This window comes from Natator depressus, chromosome 10, assembly GCF_965152275.1.
Source record: "Natator depressus isolate rNatDep1 chromosome 10, rNatDep2.hap1, whole genome shotgun sequence".
In the NCBI taxonomy this organism is placed as follows: domain Eukaryota; kingdom Metazoa; phylum Chordata; order Testudines; family Cheloniidae; genus Natator; species Natator depressus.
Window position 1 is genome coordinate 5,216,508 of NC_134243.1, and position 17,552 is coordinate 5,234,059.

The 17,552-nt window shown below is 44.7% G+C and overlaps 1 protein-coding gene across 1 annotated transcript in view; it reads right to left on the reverse strand.

The window, feature by feature from the left end:
* LMF1 (lipase maturation factor 1) overlaps window positions 1–17,552 on the reverse strand; it is a 340,017-nt gene that overhangs the window by 39,532 nt on the left and 282,933 nt on the right. Inside the window, exons 7-9 of the mRNA XM_074965056.1 lie at window positions 9,748–9,931; window positions 5,802–5,955; window positions 1,336–1,519 (exon numbers count right to left, since the gene is read on the reverse strand). Of these exons, the coding sequence (XP_074821157.1) occupies window positions 1,336–1,519; window positions 5,802–5,955; window positions 9,748–9,931 (522 nt within the window). The remainder of the gene's footprint in view (window positions 1–1,335; window positions 1,520–5,801; window positions 5,956–9,747; window positions 9,932–17,552) is intronic.

Below are 17,552 nucleotides of genomic sequence, written 5' to 3' on the forward strand. Positions count from 1 at the left end.
CTTTATTGACACGTACATACATTCCTTGAGGGATGGACGCACAATATTTTGGTTGGAGGTACCTCTCCTCCTGGTCACAAAAACAACTATTGAGTGACTTTAGCAGCATGTGTTGCTAATTTATTCTAATTTGTGAGAAACAAGCTGGAAAGCTATTTTTAAATAGAAATTCAAACTAGGGCTTCACATATTTTTTCTCCCCTGTGAATGTGCAATAAATCCACAGTAGATACTGTATATTCTTTGTAAACACTGAAGTGCTCACCTATTCAGGTAATTAAGACCCTATCATGTTTTTCCTAGGAGCGGAGACCATTTGTTCTCACAAAGCTTCAAACTGGGCAATCTCATTCTACCTACCTAAATTCCCCCTGCAGTTCCAACTACATAAAGCATCCTTCTTCACTGTCCTAAAGTGCTGTGAAGCGTTCCTGTGAGCTGTGGGTGTTCCTCCCCAGAGGTGGGTGCATTTCAATGATGGGAGAAGTGATCTCTGTAAGCATGCTATCTGTAAAAATATTTGTAGGTTCTTTGGGATGAAAAGGCAAAATATGATGTAATGTTATCATCACAAGTATTTTCAAAATGAAATCTAATGGAAATATAAAATAATTTACTCAGTAAAACCGGGCTTTTTGCTCTTCCTCAGAGCACTTTACAAGTGTGGACAGGTATGATTATCACCACTGTATGGATGGGGGAAATGGGGTGCACAGAGGTTAAGCGACTTCTCCAAGTCCACACTCTGAGTCAGTGGCAGAGATGTGGTTAGAACCTAGTACCTCTGACTCCAAGCCCACTGCGTTACTGAATTGGCCCATGTTATCTCTATTGACAAGCAAATTATTTATTAGAAGTGGACAGTCTCCCTCTGCTTGCGAGCCATTAGAAAACACAAACAGGTACCTCGATCCAGTCTTGTTATTTAAACGTGTTCTGTTGTTTAGCACAGTGGACAGAGAAACAGAAGTGCTGGGTCCCATCCTTGGCTCTGCCACTAACTCCCTCTGTGAGCTTGGCAGAGTCACGCAACCACTATGTGCCTCAGTTTCCCCATCTATAAAGTGGAGATAGCTACTCTATATGCACAGGAGTATTGCTACTTTGAGATCCTCAGCTGAAAGGGTCTCATTATAAGAGCAAGGTGTTAGCCTATTTCTATAGTTTAACCACCACCACCTATAACAACAGCTGAAACAAACAGGAGAACAAACATTTGTTGATGTAGTGGTCTACTCAAGGGGTACAGCAGTTTTACGTTGCTTGTTTCCTGGCCTTCCGTTGTTCTTTCTGGGCCAGAGAACACACAAACCTCAGTGCATATAAGGTACGTACCTGGAATGCAGCAAACCACATGAGCCAGTCCAGACGATAGTGGTATGGTGTTATAAGGCACGGCCTCCTCTTCAAATCCCCAGGCTTACATTTAAACTCGTACTCCTCCCAAACCGCCATGGGATCATTGGGGTCCAGGCTGGATGTACCTTGGAAGATGATCTCAGTTCGTTCCTTAGTAATGCTAGGGGAAATAATCATTGCATTGTTATTTTCTCAGGCTGTGCCAAATGCTAAATACTGACAGTCAGCAAGGAACTGCCCCATTAGGCTAAAATTTCTTTTAACCTGCCTTTGGCTTTTCGGCTAAGGTGAAGTGTGGTAGCAGCTTAACATTTTGATTCTGACAAGCTGCTGAGCACCGATCTATGTAAGGTACTTCTATGGACCCCCTTTACCACAGCACCTAAGCACCACACCATCTTCAATGTGTTTATCCTCAGCAGGCCCTGGTGATGTAGGGCAGTGCTACTATCCCCATTCCATGGCTGGGGAGTTGAGGCACACAGAGACTAAGAGACTTGCCCAAGGTCACACAAGGCAGAGCAGGGAATTCAATCCAGGTCTCTCGGCGTCCTAACCACGAGATCAGCCTCTCCCCCTACTTGGTTTCCAGCACATCCCTTTATCTCAGCCATTCTGACAGTCTAATGACAGCACACCCCATGGCGTGCAAGGCTTAGCTGTGTGACCGCACGACTCATGTGGGACAGTAAAGATTCGGTCACTCACAAAAGTGATCCATCCTAACTCAGATTTGCATAATGAGCCAGGTGCAAAAATGCATGCGTGTAATCTGCACGTGTGGATGCCCTGATGGCACCTCCCGACTCTGGTATTTGCAAGTGCAATTTCATGTGACTCCATCTGCAGGATCAGCAGAGGAGCTTCCGGCTGGGACGAGCTCAGCACAGCCCTTACCGGGCTGGCTTCCTTCAGGTTCACTTAGCAGAGCTGCTGGTCATGGAGCATTAGAGTTCCAGTCTGCGCCTTGGCTGTGGCAATGGGCACGATACACGTCCAGCGCGTCCAGGTTAATTGGTTATGTCTGCTCTAGAATGTGGCAGCCAACTGGCATACGCAACCCACCCCATCTGGAGCACCCCCTAGCAGATTACTCCTGGGGCACCATTAACAACTGTCTGAAAGTGCCCAAATGTTTCGCCATCTCAGCTGGAGGAGAAGGCTCACGGAGCCATTGCTCAGCAGCCGAGCAGGGGAGGGCGGCGTGTGAGCCGTCACAATTGAAGCCAAGAGAAACAGAAAAGGAAAACAAGCTGGCTGTACCTAATTAGACATATAAAAACCACCCCAGCCTTATGGCAGGTCACACACAGACCTAAGTCTCATGATTTGCCAGCCTCCAAACAGCAAGGCAATCGGACAATGCAGAGTGCAAGCACCATGCCACAAAAGGAAGCCTACAGCGAGACGCCCATGTTGAAATCCGTTCCGTAAGGGCTTTTTTTCAAAGATCTGTCAGTGATGCTTCTCTACAATGGAGCACTCTGTTTGCCATGGTGTCTGCATAACAGCATCATTCTATCTATCCAATTGGTCCAATCCCCGTCCCCTAATTCCGTCCTCTCTTGGTCCTTCCGCCACCAACCCAAGAAACTGAAAGCGCAGACCAGCAATTCCCTCCCCCTTTGCTTATTTCCAGTGATAGACGCTTGCAACTAATGGACTGCCATTCATCTCCACGTATAATTGTCACCTGCATTTAATAGATTTCTGGACTCTTCAGCCAAGTTCCATACTATACCTTCAGCTGAGTTATGAGCCGTGGCTAGCTGCCCAATGGTTAGAAACACACTGTAAATCAGGGACACCAAATTACTAATAAGAGTTGGTTCCTACTGTGTGCTTCAAAATATGTCAAGTTTCACATAATCGTATATTCATTATGAGCTGCAATCCTCTTTTTATTGGTTTACATAGGCTGGAATTACAAACATATTACAGCAGCATTTCATCACACGCTCTTTCGGTTCTGGTAACTGTTGAAACAAAAACCTTAGACCGAAGAGGAAAAAGAGAAACAAGAACCCAAATACAACAAACTCCCATAACTCCAAGGCTCCACCACTCTAAGAGATGCAGGGATTAATACAATTTTGTTCTCACCACTCCTACCCTGCCCCCTCCAACTCTCCTCCAAAACAGGGCTTTCATGTGTCACACAAAACACTGCTATGTTTTAAAGTGCGGAGGTTTGTTTTTTATCGTGTTTGTTCAAAGCTTCCCTTTCTGCAGAGGTTGAACAGAAATGTCGGCTTGTTTGAAAGGTGGGTAAAAGATCATTTCAAAGCCCAGTGTGACTATGGGCATGCTGCGTAATGCTACTGCTCACAGAGTGACATGGCTTTTACAAAGGTTACATTTTTGTAACAAGGACCTAACACACCTGGGTAGTTACACTGGGTACCTGCTCAGCCAGAATCTTCTGCAGCCAATCAGATCCCTCTTTTTATAATGCCCCTTTGATAACAGCTGGCTATTTTCTGGGGTACGATCCACAACCCACTGAAATCAATAGGAGCCGTTTCCATCCTTTGGCTCAGGCCTCTAGAGCAGCGGTTCTCAACCTTTTTGGGTTCAGGACCTATTTGTAAACGTTTATGACCTGTCACGACCCAGAACATAGTCTGGGGGTGGAGGCCCTGGGGTGGTTTCAGTCGGATCCTGCCCGGCACTCACCTCACAGTGGTAGGGTGACCAGATGTCCCAATTTTATAGGGGCAGTCCCGATATTTGGGGCTTTTTTTTAATATGGGCTCCTATTACCCCCCACACCTGGCCCGATTTTTCACACTTGCTGTCTGGTCACCCTACACAGTAGTGGCTCCTGCAGCTCCTGTGCTGTGGGGCTAGCTGGGCTTGGCTCTCCGCCCCGGGCGTTGCAACCTGTCGCCTCCCTGACTGGACCAAATCTGTGTGAGTGGAGCTGTGACCTGGCTCATGGGGTTGCAGTGCCACTCACTCAAATCTGGCCTACCCGGACTCCCATTATATGATGGCTGGGTCCAATCTGAGTGGTGCTGGGACCCCAGAGGTTGAAGTACCTGGAGCAGGGAGATGAGCCCAGCTAATCCCGTGGGACAGGAGCTATCATGCGACCCTTTGAAACATTCTGGCCACCCAGTTTTGGGTCCCGACCCACGGGTTGAGAAACCCTGCTCTAGAGAACATATGGTCAGCACAGTGTGGGCCTGCGGCTGGCAGAAGCAGAGGTCTAACTATGAAAGACTGGCCAGCTTCATCAGGATTACCTCAGACCCTCCAACTGGATTAAAAGGCTTGGGCCCAGTCCTTCCATCAGCTGCCTGTCTACAGCTCATATTGACTTTAGTAGGAATTGCGCACACAACTGGTAGGATGATCGAACTCCCGGTCCTCCAGTTCTACTTCCTCCCCGCAACATCCTCAAGAGATACAGATTAAATTCTAAACAGCTCAATAACTGATCAAGAGGAACTAGCAAGCACTCAGGTTCCACAATGGGTGTGCTGCGGGAACCTAAACAGACTCTCTCCCACGTCAGCCCGAGCTGGCTACAAGCACAAAAACTGTGGAACTAACGTTGTTTGTAAAACAATAACTCTGCTTCTATTTTATACCCCTTTCCTCTCCCCTTTCTCTATCTTGTCTGTTCAGATTACAAGGTCTTCAAAGCAGGGAATGTCTATTACTCTAGCCTAGCACAATGGGGCCTCATTATCAATCGGCCCCTGCACGTTGTCGGAATACCAAAGCAACAACACCAGATTGCACATGCTATATGGAGGGTCTTCTCCTTCCCTACCCCACTGGTGTTACTGCAAAACCAGCCAGTTTCCAACTGGTAGCTAGAGGAACAAGTTCTATGCGGTTGAAAGCAGTGGTAAGTATTTAGCCTGTGTGGATCCTTGCAGAGATAGCTAGTATGGCCACAATAAGGTGGCCTAACGGCCTAATGCAGAACCCTGCATGCTATCATGCAGAAGGCTCTTTTTCAGGGGCATCCTTATGACTTTTCTTCTGCCAGAGCAGAAAGGCAAGGCAGGTTCACGGAGGAGATTTTCCCAGCTAGAGGGAGGGGGGAACAAGGAACACGAACACACACACAATAGAGAGAAAAAAAATCACTCTAAATATGACCCATATGACTCTCTACCTTCTATGCATATTATAATAATGTTTTTATATCTAATATATTGTGCCCCATAAGAACAGTTATAAATTTAAAGCAAAACTATAGTCAAATAAATTATAATACAGTAGGAGAGGATTTTGTGATCCTTTTCAAGCACTCCCTTTCCCCCCCCATCCCCAATGAACAGCTACTCTGAACCTATCAGCTACCAGAAGGATTAAAAAATAATGATTATAAGACACAAAGACTGGCTAATTGACTATATTTCATGACGTTGATAGGAGAATAGAACAGAATAGGTGTGCTGTGGGTCTATTCAAATGATTAGTACCTTCCAAAAGCGCCGTATGTGTTTACTATCCTGAGCGGGTTGAATGAGGTGTTCATGACTTGTCTGGAATTAAGCAGGTTGAGAACGACAGGTATACTGAGATAAGTGATCAGGAGCCCAAATGAGACGTTCACCACTTTGCGGACGTAGCAGCCTGGTTAGAACACAAACAGAACCAGAAAGGAAGTGACTTCACTGTCTGAAGTTCCTCATGATCAGTTCAGACCCTGCTTCTGAGAAGACGTTTTTTTCCCCCTACAATCCTTTCATGTCACCTGACAGGCAATTTCAGAGGGCTGCTAACAGTTGGTGTCAGCTCCCTTTCAAGCTAAAGTGGATGAATTCTTACACATAATCAAACAAATCCTCACCGGTAGGCCATGTAATCTCTCTCCAAAGATCTGCCTTTCTCTAAATAGTCTGAGAAGGGGCTGAAAAGAAAAATGTCTAAAATGTTAGAGTAATAACAGCTTTAGTGTAGCAAAAAAAAAACACAGCAGGCATTTAGACATTGTTCAGAATTGCCCTCCTTGTTATTAAGGCTTTCCATGGACTCTCTCCAGCTGATTTTAAACTCTCTCTATTCCTCATCATGGATCCTAACACCAGCCATTTCTTTGTCCTTCCTCACTGCTGGTGGAAGAGAGACCACTCCTCCGCAGCTCTTACCACTGGAATTTGCTTTTCTGCATCTTCCTGCCATTGACACAACTCCTCTCTTTGATTCTCATCTCTTTCCTGGCTAGTGCCTCTGTACACTTCTCTTTCCTTTGGCTACCACTTATTATTTCAACTTCCATTATTTTACATTGGGAAGTGCTTTGGGAAATGGCTTGCAGGAAGGACCCTGCAAATGAGACTGGTGTTGTACTGGATAAAATGCGTTTTTTCAGTCTACAGAGAATCTAACGTTATCACAATCAGACAAATAAGCTAAGGCAGCCTCTAAAGGGTTTTTTTTGCTTATGATTGTTTTTAATTTAATGTAGACAGTCAAAGGAGAAGACTCAAAGCAAATGCATGTAGCTTTCCTCCTATCTCTGCAGGAGCAGGATGGTTATTTAAACCTCTCATATAGTATGAATAATTGTTTAGTCTGGGAATATTTTTGGAGAATCACTTGATTCGGGTGGGTTATCTACCCCAGCCCCCTGCATCGCAGCCGGGCTGCCTCTGTGATCAGATGGCCTGAGACTTCTAGCCTGTAAGGAAAAAAATAATCAGATACGAACACCAATGACTGCAAAGGTTTATTGTGAATGTCGGTGCTCCCCAGGTCACCATTTGTCTGGATGATGTCTAAACATGGGCCTGATTCTGCATATCCCTGCTTCTCGGACTCGTCTGCCACTAACTGGGTGAGTGAGGGTTTGCAGGATCTGGCTCTTTGACAGTCCGCTCGTTGGGGCCACAGGTCATCACTTCTTGCATGGCTATAAAGCACCATGGACACCTACAGCACTGTGTACATCATAACCATGCCCTCCGAGTTGCACCAATCTGACCTTTAACTGCAGTTACAGTTAAATCCATGTGGAGAACGGCAACAGAAAGGAGTGAAACTGGCGGAAGAGGTGCAGGGTCTGCTTTGCAGCCCATCAATGGGAATCTTGCCATTGACTTCAGTGAGACTTGGATCAGGCCCTTAGACACCAAGGCGCAGATCCTTAGAGGTACTTAGGCACCTACGTCTCACTGAAATCAACAGGAGTTGGTGCCTGGAGTATCTGGTCCCATGTGACAGGCTCCTTTATAAAAACTTTCACACGAACAAAAGGGGCATAAAATGCCACACCCTCCATTCTTCTGACTCTTGGGATTAATGGTCCTCTAGGACTTTTGCTACATGGCCCTCCTGTCCAAGCACTGACTCAGCAATCCATTATTATTCAGCACGTGCATGAGCGCTTTCTGGAACAGGGATGGATTTAAGCTGGGACTGAACCCAAGTTTGTAGCAAGTATGGGAGGTTCTTCTAAGTAACCCTTAACTTGCGGTCTGTGGGGACCTGTCAGAGAATTTCTTGGAGTAAATTTGGGAAGCTGAGTCACAAGAGGATCTCTCTCATTCTCAAAATGATTCACAGATTGGTAAATTGAAGAACCATTATTCTGTCTCTTCTCCAACATGTCAGACATAGGTTTAATCAGAGTGACTGAAAAACACAGCTCAACAGGAGATCTCTAGCATCACTCTGATCACTGGATTTACCAGCCCTGCCAGAAAACTACTTGGCATTGAAATGCTGCAACTAAAGAGATTTCTTCTAGTAAAATATTTAAAATAAATACATAGTATCAGAGGGGTAGCCGTGTTAGTCTGGATCTGTAAAAGCGGCAAAGAGTCCTGTGGCACCTTATAGACTAACAGACGTATTGGAGCATGAGCTTTCGTGGGTGAATGCCCACTTCGTCGGATGCATGCAAAAATATTCCCAGACTAAACAAACACATGCATCCAACGAAGTGGGTATTCACCCTCATGAAAGCTTATGCGCCAATATGTCTGTTAGTCTATAAGGTGCCACAGGACTCTTTGCCGCTTTTAATAAATACATAGAAAGTGTAATGAAATTTAATTAGCATTACTGAAATGAAACACTTCTGTTTAATAAATGGCATAATCTGAGGTGGATCGGGCTTGCTCCAAAAGAACTACAGTCAGGCATTTTATTTTGTAAACATGTTTTTGTCTTTCCGATGGATGTTTGGTATATTTAAAAACTAGCATCTGTAACTGATGTTGATATTATGTTCAATTTGTTGCTTACATATTGTTTATACAAATACTAGAAACAGTTCTACATCTGTTACCCAGCCCCATGTAAGTAAATCCCCCTTCTCTCTGTGCTGTCAGTTCTCTTTGGGGATAGGATTTTATTTTTTTAAATCTTAGCAGTGTACATTAGCCACATGCTTCATTGCTCCTTTTTTATTCATATTAACAAAACTTCTATTTACTTTTTCATGCTATACCCGTAGGCCAAACTATATGCCCAGGGCAATTTGACAGCCAAGTTCTTGATGCTCGAACAAGCCCAGCATTCTTGACAAAGTCTGATAGCCCCGCTCCTTAAAATTTGCGAGAGAGGATTTTATGCCCTCCCACTCTTTTTTTTTTTTTTTTTTTGGCACCACATTAAATTACTGATTTAATTCCACAATCAAAACATTCTGCTTATGTTAGAACAATGACGACTCCCGAATAGTCTAAAGACAACTGGACAGAGCTATGATGTCCATTGTGTCAGTGGCAAATGCTGCAAAATTGCAAGTGTGATACATGTGAAAAACGTTTTCCACGTTTAAACATTAAAAAAATACCACTGAAATTCTGGTCCCATGGACATCAACGGGAGTGTTGTTACTGACTTCAATGGAGGCAAGTTTTCAACCTATGTATTGCTTACTTTGATACATCTGATGCTTTTCCTCATGCTGAGTAGTACCTTAAAATACTCTCACTGAAGTCAGTGGAACAAGGTGCCACCCACCAGGAGCAAAGATATCAGAATTTTAGCTTTAGAGGCTTATTTTCCTATAAGCAAATACAACCCGCACTAACACCATGTAAGCATTCCCCCTATGTAGCTGGAGGATGGAAGTCTATCAGTCAGCTCCTGCCTCTGAGCGAACGGTTCTTTAGGGTAAGTAGCAGAGGCTTAAGTTTTAAGATCCAGAGGCCCTTCACTGTGAATGATCCCAAGAGGGAATTGTCACACAAAGATACTTCCTTTCCCCTGCACACATAATAGTAAGACCTAGCTCATGTAAAGCCCTTTCCAAAGGGAGGTCAGTGTCATTATCTCTATTTTACAGGTGGAGAAACTGAGGCACAGAACGGTGAAGGGACTTGCCCAAGTTCACCCAGCAGGCCAGTGGCTGAGCTGGGAATAAAAGAGATAAGGTAGATAGATAAGGTTTTATTCCTTACGGGAATGACCTACCGTATCTCAAAGGAAGCCTCTGTCCTGCTGCCTGTTTGGCTTGTATCTTCAACACTTGGTCCTTCACACATCCCTCTTTAGAGGTGAACAGGAATCCCAAGCAGGTGTCATCAAAACAGGCAATGCTGGGCACGATGGTTAACCAGTTGAGGAAGCTCAGGTTCCCACTGATAATTAAGACCACCTAAGTAGGAAACAATGAAAGCACTGGGTAGTTGTGAGTTTAGGCAGGGGAATGCCCTGAAGAAGTGTCACCTGGCCAGGTTTCCAAGCGATTGTGTCCCAGCCTTAGTACAACAGCATTTGTCTTTAGGAGGAAAGGAAACGTCCATGTGCACAATGGCTTATTCTGTTGAAACAAGGTTAGGTACAATGATAATTACAGCTGCAGTGACTGGTTTGGAATGGTACGACTGTAACCAAGTATCCGGGAGTCCAAACACGCCCTGCCAACCTGTAGAGAAATCTCTGCGGTCATTGTGGTCATCCTTTGGGGAAGACCTCAAATCTCAACCGTCATTTCACTTGCTGTCACCGGTGGATCTTGAAGACAGGGCCAGACAGCCCTGTGCCAAAGGGGCTTTCACCTGCTCAAGCTCATGGAAATGTTGAGTGGATCCATTTAAAAAAAAATTACTTTAAAAATATGTATAAACATTTGTGCCCGGTAGCTTCTGCACTGCAAAGGAGGCTCTCCTGGCACTATTTCCTGGCTGTGGAGGGACCCTACACTGAGCTGATTTTAACTGGAGACCCACGTGCACATTGGCATTGAGTGATAGTTGCAACCCTACTGCTACTCTAAACCACTAAAAACACCACAATAAAAAAGTGTCCCTGTGTGTTGAGGAATGTTATGGGAAAGGGTTAGCTAGGAGTCTGGCACGTCAGACAGCGAGGAAATGGCTGGGCTTCCTCCACCTACAGTCTCGGAGAAGGAGGAACTGAGTGGCCGTGGATGGCACTTCTTCACATAACCTCGTACACTCAATGTCTGGTGACATGAGGGGGCATTCATGCACCCACTTCCCCTGCAACAGCCCCGGCTTTCCACACAGCTCTAGAGGCAACCGCCTCAAAGAACTACAATCACTGGTAAGTAACCACTTTTTCTTCTTGGGGTGACCACTCATAGGAGAAACACCCCTAAAGGGTATACTGTAATGCCATACAGAGCGTATACCACAGTAAAGTACTTGAAACAACAGTGAGCACAGCCCTGTCTCAGAAGCTATCTACATGCACCCAACAGCAGCACAGGGGCAGAGACAAGAAAACCCTGGATACTGCGTTATCACAGCCCTGCACACGTTTTTCTGCTGAACTTCCTCTTGTCTGAGATTACCAAAGACATGGCAAAAAACCCCACCACTCCAGAGGCCTGAACATGCTCCCACGGACACTCAAAGTGAGTTCTGCCATTACTTTCAGTGGGAAAAAGGATCTCCCGTGCATGGTGACTTGATTTCCCTACTCACCTCTGTGACTATGCTGTTGTTTGGTTCCATGTTTGATTGTCTATGTGGTTACTTCCTGATTACGCCCACTTGTCAGTGAAACCAAGGTTTCAGAAACCTGAGAGGAAAACTTTAGCGCTTCTAATTAAAGAACAGCCCTTAAATATCTATGTGTGTTTTCTAAGAGGTATTTTTTATTTGAGCTTTTATTACCCATTTATGAGGATGTTTTGCATGTGTAACGCAGAACAGAAAAGGTGGGAACATTTCAAAGCTCTTGGAAGAGCATAAATATTTGTATATATTGGGACAGGTTTTTGAGATATAGGATATTTTTTCTTCTCATTACAATGATTTGCAAATCCAAGGCACCTTCTTGCACCCAGTTCCCCAGCCAACCTTAATGAGCATAAAGCAGTTATTTCTTGGGCACAGTCCATTTAGCCGTGGTCATGAATCACATGCCTTCAGAGCATATGGCTTTATTTTACAGCCTTAAAGTTACATGATGTCACTTTTTTGCCATTTTCATGGGTCAGCCACAGAAAAGATGGAGCTACATCTCTGCTCAGGCTGAATTACAAACCCAAATTTGGAGCCTTTCATTAGAACTCCACACACCACTGAACACACAGGACAATTTCTCCATCATTATTATTGCTACCCATTCTCAAACCCCCCTGACGTCACTGGGGTTGCACAGCTGCCAGTGAAGGCAGAATTTTGCTCTGTTACGCACTACTGAGCAGTAAGCATCATTCTAGCTCCATCCATTAAGCTTAAAAAAGAGAAAGGTAGGTGTGACTTGGTTATACTCTAAGTATCTACATGGGGAACAAGTATTTAAAAATGGAATCTTCAATCTAGCAGGGAAAGGTATAACATGATCAAATGGCTGAAAGTTGAAGCTAGACAAATTCAGAAGGGAAATAGGATATACATTTTTAATTGGAACTGGCGGACTCTTCATTACTGACAATTTTTAAATCAAGATTTTTTTCCAAACGATCTGCTCTAGGAATTATTTCGGGGAAGTTCTCTCGTCAGTGTTATACAGGAGGTCAGACTAGATGATTACAATTTGGAACCTATGAATCACCAGGTGAACAAGTACCAAACAGTGGCATATCTGTGGTACTGCACTTATTTCCTGTGCTTAGTGGTAACTATTGATAAGGGTTGATGGGCAGCATGAAATAAGATTAAATAATTTGAAATGAAATAAAATGAAATAATTTCCCTGTTTTATCACAAATGAAAATACAAACACATGTAACCCTCAGGTCAAATCCTGAGATCCTTAAGACCTTGTCTACACAGAAACTTGCATGGGTTCCATGAAACTGGTGCAAACCCCTGTGTGCACACTTATTTTAGAGGCTTATTGTGGTTTGTCTTCAATCTGTTCCTAATTAATTTAAGCTAAACGGAAGCAGGCCTGGATTAAACCAAAATAAAAGTGTCCACACAGACTTTTTATTAGTTTAACTACATCTGTTTAGAATTACACCATATTCTAAACTGGTGCAACAGCATGTGCAAATGAGCCCTTAATTCCCTTTGCAGTGAATAGGAGTTTGCCGGAGTGAGACCAGGTATAGACTGAGGAACCCGCTTCGCACATGGAGCTCACCTTTGTTCATTGACGGAGTGCCAAGGGTAGACATGCATGTGTGCCACTCCCCATCGCTAACAGCCCGACTTCCCAGACAACCCTCTCTGGCAGCGGTCCCCGAACTGTGGGGCTAAGAAACGTTCGGGGGGCAGGAAGGGGGGCACACGGTGGAGCCTGGGCCAGCCCTCACGTGGGGTGGGAAGGGAGCGCCACCCAACCTCGCTCTGCCCCCAACCCAGCTCTGGCTCCAGCCACAACTCTACTCCGCTCCCAGTTGCAGCTCCGCCCCCTGCCCAGCTCCGCCCCAGTCGCAGCTCCGCCCTGCCTCCTGCTCTGTCCCCAGCCCAGCTCTGCCCTCATTCCCTCTCCACCTCCTGGCCAACTCTGCCGCTGGCTCCAGCTCCTCAGTTCTGAGCCCAGCTCTGCCGTCAGCCCAAGCTCCTCTGCTGAACCGACCGTGCAGTGACGGAGTGGCTGTGTGTGTGCAGAATCCATCCCTGGTGAAGTAGGGAGCAACAGGAAAAGTTTGGGCACCACTGCTCTCCGGGGCTCTGGATCCACGGCTGAGGAGGAGGGACTGGGCGCCCTATTAGGAAATGCGGTATATGATCAGAAGCAATAAAATCCTCCCTCTTGCACGCACAGCTCTTGTATGCAGGGCTTTGGGGGCTGTGAGGCTTTCGAATGGTGTTTGAGAAGCACTGTTAGGTCCTCAGATGGAAGTACTGGAGCAGGGCGTTATGTCTGCTGCTGTTCTCTCTCTGCATGTGTTAAAGCCTTGGCTTCCCTGAGATAATAAGGCAGCCGGAGCCTGATGCCACAGGGTCTCTACAGCAGGTTTCTAAGGCGCGAAGAGCCATCTAGGGAGCTGGCATGTCAAGCCACCTCAGAAGACTTACGGCATTCATTTTGGTACCATCACAACGTTGCATGCGTACAGAACCCTACAGTAACAAACCCCTGCGCTGTGCAGCTGGCGGCGTGAGTTGGTGAACAGTGGCATACAGCAGCAGTGCCTGAACGTGAGCACCGTTCTGTTGAAGACAGGAGGACAACGGAAATGATCACAGCAGCAGCCACCCATCAGACACAAAGGACGCAACCTGGATCTGCACAATAGATATAGCCGAGGTCACACTTCAATCTGTAGAACCCATTGGAGAACTCCCCTTTCTGGAAAATGCTCCAGGTTTATGCCAATTTCTGACTGATAGGGACCAGGATGAGAGCAAATATGGGACGGATAATCCTACGTCGGTTACTGCAGTGTTCTTGTACCAGATGCTGGTCTAGATGGACCTTGGCTCTGATCCACTCTGGCAATTCCTATGTATATGCCTCAAGAGGCATCCAAATTGGCGCTCTCGCTAACAATCACTAGAGACAATAATCGTACCCTCACCATAAAAGTGAAAGAGTTAAGAGGGCCAGACATTCAGCTTGTGTGTGGCATTGCACTGACGTCAATGATGCCACGCACATTTACATGAGCTGCCGATTTGGCCCGTTAACCTTTAAAGGATATTGCAACGTAATCCAGACTCTAACTCTACTGGAAGATGCCATTAAGTGCACTGCTTCACTCTCCAGCACAGAACAACGTGGTTTTTAGCCTACGGCAGTGAAAATCTTTAATTGTTCCATGTTCCTGGACAAGAATCAATCACCACCTATCCAGCCTTGCTGACACGAACTCGCACCAGACACAGAGTTGACATTAAAATTTTGCTCAAATGCCAGCATAACAACATGATAAACGGAGCCAATCACAACACAGTTGCCATTGAGACACATCTGGGTTTTCATGGGACCAACTGCCTGGCTGAAATGCCCAGCCAGTCCTTCAAAACTGAAAACGTTATAAATGACTGAGCGTGTTGGCATAAAACAATTTCTCAGACTCCACAAAAAGTGCAGATGATGCCTGATTAGAACTGTTTGAGTTTTGAGACTGATTTGGATTCTTGTCCTGTTAGTCATGTTTTAGCCCTAGTTATGCTAATTAACTAGCTGTTCCTTGGTTACCACACACACACACACACAAACCCACAGCCCCACCATCTTACCCATAAAAAAATAAAGGTTATAAAGTTGACTTAATGGATTGAAAAATTATGCCCCCGACGTAATAAAGTCACTGATTTTCCAGACTTGAAATCAGCTAATGAGAATTTCCCCCATCCCCCCAGCTGGGCTGAAAGTTATAACTTTGATTGGGAGTGTTATTTTTAAGCACGTTTCTCTATTCATGCAGCCATGCTTTACCTTCCTGTGAATTGTTTACTCGCTGTTTTAGAGCATGATTTGCACGGGGGTCAAAGCATGCTTTCTAGAGACTGGAAGTCCAAGGTTGCATCATATCACCACCCTGTCTCTAGATATTGGAATATCTAGTGATTTTGTATGTATTGCCTTTAAAGATTCCTGCACACTGCCCTGCCAACATGCCTCAACCCTCATGGAGATGGATTATAATGGGGGTGAGAGGTTCGGTTTTCAAGGCCCATTCAATCCTTAGCCCCCTCTCGAGAGTGTCAGCAAGGATTCCAGTTAGGGCCAGTTGTGCAGGTGTATTCAGTGATGAGGAGTGCAACCATGTTAGATAGATACTTGAGCATCGTCAGATGAGAAAAATGACACTATTGACATGGGCTAGATTTGAACTGATGACCTAGAGGTCACTGTTATTATTAAACTTTACTCCACAAGCATCTAGATGTTCCAACTGAGATGGGGGCCCATTGTACTAGACCCTATACACACACTATCCCTGCCCTGAGGGGCTTACAAAGAAAATACACAAGACGAAGGATGGGAGAAATTGAGAATTATCTCCATTTTACAGATGGGAAACTTAGGCACAAGACAACTAAGGGTTTGTCCAGGTCACACCGACAGTTTGTATCAGGAACAGAAAGCAGATCTTCTGAATACCAATCCAGCATCTTCACCATAAGACCTTCTCAGAATTATCTGAATATCCTATTACTAGTCCCCTGATTTTCCCTATGCAGTATCCTCAAGTGTGCTCATCCAGTTTGGCTTTTTTCTTTCCTAGACAAGTTCTCCTGTTTTGCATACTCAGACTCCCATTGGGACCCTACATTCTAGAGTCACCGGTGGTCTCCAAAATCCTGTTCCACCATTGAAACATTAATAAAACACATATTATTGGTGTGAGGCCTTTCAGCTGATGTTCTATTAAAAATAATTTAACTTTACTCATTAAAACAAAAACAAAATCATATCATTTATTTGTCTCTGACATTGGCATAGTTTTATGTCCATATTTGCAAGTTGCAATGTTTGAAAATGCTGACAGCACAGTCAAGGAGCAGTGCAACAGAATCCTAAAGGGGTGAGCCATGCCCAATTACAGCACATATCAAAAGTCTTAACTGCTTTTTGGTAAACAAAATTACTCTCTCAGCCCATGTTGGATAATTACTCAGAATTAGTAAAAAACAACACACTTGGTTCTGAATGACATACACATGTAAGTTCCTGGGATGTAACATGTAGTCGTCAAAGCAGCAAATATGTATGCAGTTCTCACTCTAGATCCATGAGTGGTTTAGCTTTAAGTTCAATGGATATTAATCAGCCAGTATTCATTAATGTATTTCTCACCTAGCTACTTTGTTAGGAAACCATGTTCTTGTTTTTTATTTGATTTTCCTTGCACTATTGCGGTAATATTAAGAAAATAATTCTCCGGTTTGCCAGTTTGACACAGGATCACTTTACAGCTTTATAAGTAGCAACTGGGTGGTCTGTTACATGTATTTTTTTCGGTAGTGATTCACCTCTCTTTATTGCTTGGAAGTCAGAAGCAAAAATATCTTATTTCCACCAGCCCTCAAAAATCAAGGGATTCAAAAATAATATAAGTTTGGCATTTTTTGGTCTGTGGGTGGAATTATGAACCTGACAAATTTTTAACTTGAGTTACCCAAATTGAATCTTGTGGATCACAATTGGGTATTTGATTAACATAAAGGCATCAATGAACAAATTCAATAAATGGTTAATATTATACCCTTCCCGGGGGGCACAAATACCATTTAATCCTGAGGTTGGCCAAAAACAACAACTTCTACTTGGAAGTCAATTAAGTGATCAGTGAAACTGTCATTTCTTCAGCCTCTACGATTGATGGCTGTCCTAACGACTGGCTTCTTGGCCACTTCTGGAAAGAGGTTATGTTATGTGACAGATGTGTCTGGCCAACACTAAGACTGAAGCTTTGTCAGCTGAGTAGCAACTGTCTTCTGCAGTTCTGATCCTTTAAGCCCAGGATACCCTGGGGTTAGTGGATCCTCATGATTCAGACCAGTATTTGCTTTGGCTGCCAGAGCACATTGATCTAATCCTCCCTTTCTCCACACAACTTCTTAATTCTTCATGTTTTACTTTCTCCACCCAGAGAAAGAAAAAGCTCTGGAGGGAAGCTTCCATCTGTCCTCCAGAGAGCACCAGCGTATCAACCAACCTAATTCATCTCACAGCTGGAAGAGCAAATATCTCCAATAACCTAAGGGGATAGAGCATTGCGCTGGACTGCAGGCGATCTGGCTTCTAGTCTTGGCTCTGCCACTAGGCTGCTGGTTGACCTTGAGCAAGTTACTTTCCTTATCTGAGCCTGAGTTTCCTCATCTGTAAAATGGGTATAATGACACTCGCCTCCTGTGAAAAGTTGTTTGGGGTCTATGGATGAAAAGCACTATATAGAT